At 46.9% G+C, this 3,440-nt stretch overlaps 1 protein-coding gene across 6 annotated transcripts in view; it reads right to left on the reverse strand.

Moving 5' to 3' along the window:
* Positions 1-3,440, reverse strand: part of baiap2b (BAR/IMD domain containing adaptor protein 2b) — an 82,149-nt gene that overhangs the window by 7,015 nt on the left and 71,694 nt on the right. For 4 of the 6 annotated variants that reach the window (XM_032501850.1, XM_032501848.1, XM_032501852.1 and 1 more), the window contains one exon: positions 1,342-1,379. In XM_032501850.1, the coding sequence (XP_032357741.1) occupies positions 1,342-1,379 (38 nt within the window). Of the gene's footprint in view, positions 1-214; positions 249-1,341; positions 1,380-3,440 lie in introns of those variants that run through there. The other 2 variants (XM_032501853.1, XM_032501854.1) reach the window with 1 other exon arrangement.

The following is a 3,440-nucleotide window of genomic DNA, read 5'->3' on the forward strand; positions in this document are numbered from 1 at the left end:
GGGGGAAAGGGAGATGAGAGAGAGGGAAAGATACAGACCAAAGCATCTTCCTTGCATTGATTGGCTCAGGGAGAGTTTATTGCTGTAAGTGGGAGGCAGGGAGGCAGGAGAGAAGGGGTAAGGATGAGGGAAGGGGTTGGTTGAGGGGGGGGCAGCAAGGTGCCTGTCCTATTGCATCGTCTGGCTGAGTCTGTGCCTGTTTGTCTGTCTGTCCTCACACTGTCGAAATCAATTTGCCCTCTGTGGAACTGTGGACAGAGAGAGGGAGAGGCTTCCAGGTGGGCTGGCTCAGGACAAACAGCAGCAAACACAAGCAGGACACATGGAGAGGCAGAGACCGCGTCCCCTGACCCGCCGACATGAGACACAAACCCCACGCTCTAACAGCTCGACCTGACCTGGAACCTACGCTAACCTCTGATATGATGGTTGGTTTTATTCAAATTAACCGTGAATGAGAAGGGTTTGAAGCAGGGTGAGCTTATTAGGGATTCAGTGGGTGCAGTTAGCAGGTGGAAGCACTACTGGAGCTGCATGGTGCATGGGGGGGGCATTGGGAGGAGCTGGGAGGTCAAGGCACATGTGTTTTGATATTAATGAACAAAAAACTAATTAAAACGAGAAAGAGAAAACCTTAATCAACCAAAAAGAAAACTTAAATCTACCAAAGCGTACAATAGAAATCAAGTTAACCAATAACATGCCTTATGATTTAATCTATTTCTACCATTAAAAGCTAATTATGTCTAATGGTCCTGTGTGGATTGACCTCAACATTCATAGCCTACCAATCACAAAGCCTGTCTTCTACCAACATAGATTATTATAGAGTATATGATATTGTCACTTATTGTATCATATGAAGTGCAAACAGGATAGAATGCAAACATAAAGGAGCACAAAGAAAACAATATGGAACATAAATGCGGTGTGGTCTGCTGGTTGCGTGCGTGTGTGTGTGTGTGTGTGTGTGTGTGTGTGTGTGTGTGTGTCTCTGGACTTTAGGCTGCGCGCCATAGAGAGTCCCAATCCCACGTTCTCTTTACCTCTCCATCTCCAGCTGTTTTCAACATGGTTTCGAGACAGTTTTCGTTCAGTCAGCTCATTCAGAGATGATTTTTAATGATCCAACGGTCGGACAAAAGGACACCCCCCCCCCCCCCCCCCCCCCCATGGCATACCCACAAACAATACGTGCGACCAAAGTGAAAGCACCATTGTCAACATATTTGATTTGGGTGATAATTCTGCTTGAACTGACTGAACTGGAACTGAATTTAATCAGATTTATGTATGAAAAGAAATATAAACAGTGTACATTATACAACAAGTGGTTCTTACCTTGTGGGGAAGCGGGGCTCGTACTCTTCAACTCCTTGCTGTAAAGACAAAGACAGGAGGGATTTAGTAATGCCAGTTATACTGAGCTTGAAGCTACCTGGCATCATCACAGGAGCAGGGCCACACCTCAAACACGCCTATTAAATAGTTCGAACGCATCTGTTTGATGGCCAGGGTACAAGCGGCCAAAATCGGTTTAGGGGGGCTGGCGTCTCCCTTAGAGATCGGGTAAGAAGCTCAGTCATCCGAGAGGAGCTCGGAGTAGAGCCGCTGCTCCTTCACGTCGAAAGGAGCCAGTTGAGGTGGTTCGGGCATCTGGTATGGATGCCTCCTGGGGCTGGGGGGGTCCCTAGGGAGGTGGTCAAGGCACATCCAGCTGGGAGGAGGCCTCGGGGAAGACCCAGGACTAGGTGACCTGAGACCTCCCCGAGACCTGATACCGGATGGATGGATGGATCTGTTTGATGGCGTCATCATACAGATGCGTCAACATCATACATAGTTTGGAAACGGGCAACGAGACCCTGGAAGGCTGCAGTGACCACAGCAGCCAGCAGATGGCGGCAAATCAACACGGCTGAAGCAGCGTGACAGCAGGAACCCTCCTCGGTTCTCTTCCTCCAGCCGCCTCAGCTGGACATCACCTCTGATTCACTATATGACTACAAACACACCTCCATGAAAATGCTGCAATTCTGTATATAATAATTCAATGGAAGAATATAAAAGACCTTTTGTTTATTTGACTTTAATACTGCGTTATTGCTCTTTTCGATTGTCTGGTCTGCCCAGTAAATATTAAGTCATATTTGGTGGGGGGGGTGTGGTGATGGCACAGTGGATATGACCCATGCCTTTGGTGTGGGAGACTCGGATTCGATTCCAACTGCGATGCATCGACCAATGTGTCCCTGAGCAAGGCACTCAACCCCTAGTTGCTCCAGAGGTGTGCAGCCTCTGACTATATAGCAACTGTATGTCGCTTTGGATAAAAGCGTCAGCTAAATGATATGTAATGTCATATTTTTTAGGGATTTGGAAGTCAAAGAATGTTTGAATGTCTGTTAAAAGAACATTTAATGACTATGATTTTGATTTAAATCCACAGCTGTGTGTAACCTTCAGCAAAAACCTTCCCTTTCCAACCAAGTGACCAAAGCATTACAAACCCTTTCAAGCCATGACGACAAAACCGTGTTCTCATAAATGTCAGCGGGGATGTTTCCATCTCTAAATGCTGTGAGGCGGAAGAAACAGTTTAAGTTGTTATGTGACTGTTGTGCAATTAAGCGTCGCCCACGTTTAATGTTCCAGGTGAGGCGTAGGAGGGAAGCCGGGCGGAAAGAGAAGGGTTCAGTGTTGCATAAGTCTACTTCTGATATTGCCTTTTGAAAAAATTAACCCCCCGTGGCTCCCGCATCGCACGGCTGCCCCCTCTCTCCCTCCTCTTCCTTTCTGTCAGCTGGGTAAACACTCCGCTGTCAACTGTCAGATGTGCTTTCCTCAGAGAGCGAGGCAGCTAGGCGTAGACGTAGACTCCTCCAATCTGAGCTGTGCCACATCTACCGACCGACCTTCTGGAGACGGGAGCACGTGAAGCGAAGGAGAATGGATTTCTGCGTCTATATAAGCTGATGTAGCAAGGCGTTCTCATCGAGCTTTGGCACCAGATTACTCTAAGTACGGGTAAAGGAAGAGACAGCCTGTCAAAGCAAAGCTATTCCTGTAGTGTCTTAGCCCGACAGACCAGACCCGCATCCAGATGTTGGGTCTGGGAACTCACCACTGGCAGGGCTCAATCTGAAGGGCGAAATAAACTCATTCATTTTCATATTCCCACTGCCAGAGGTGGGTAGTAACGAGTTACATTTACTCAGTTACATTTACTTGAGTAAGTTTTCGTAAAAATTCTACTTGTAGGAGTAGTGTCGTCTTCACCTCCGGGACCCTCTCGTATCCCTCGGGTCACCCGTGACTTTTTGGGGGTTTTAATAACAATTCTGAAATAACTTTTTACTTCAAAATCTCTTAACAAATATTGTCTTTATCGCAATTTCAAACACTTGAGAAAACATATGTTTAGGGAATGCAATCAGTCT

Source organism: Etheostoma spectabile, chromosome 21, assembly GCF_008692095.1.
Source record: "Etheostoma spectabile isolate EspeVRDwgs_2016 chromosome 21, UIUC_Espe_1.0, whole genome shotgun sequence".
Taxonomy (NCBI): domain Eukaryota; kingdom Metazoa; phylum Chordata; class Actinopteri; order Perciformes; family Percidae; genus Etheostoma; species Etheostoma spectabile.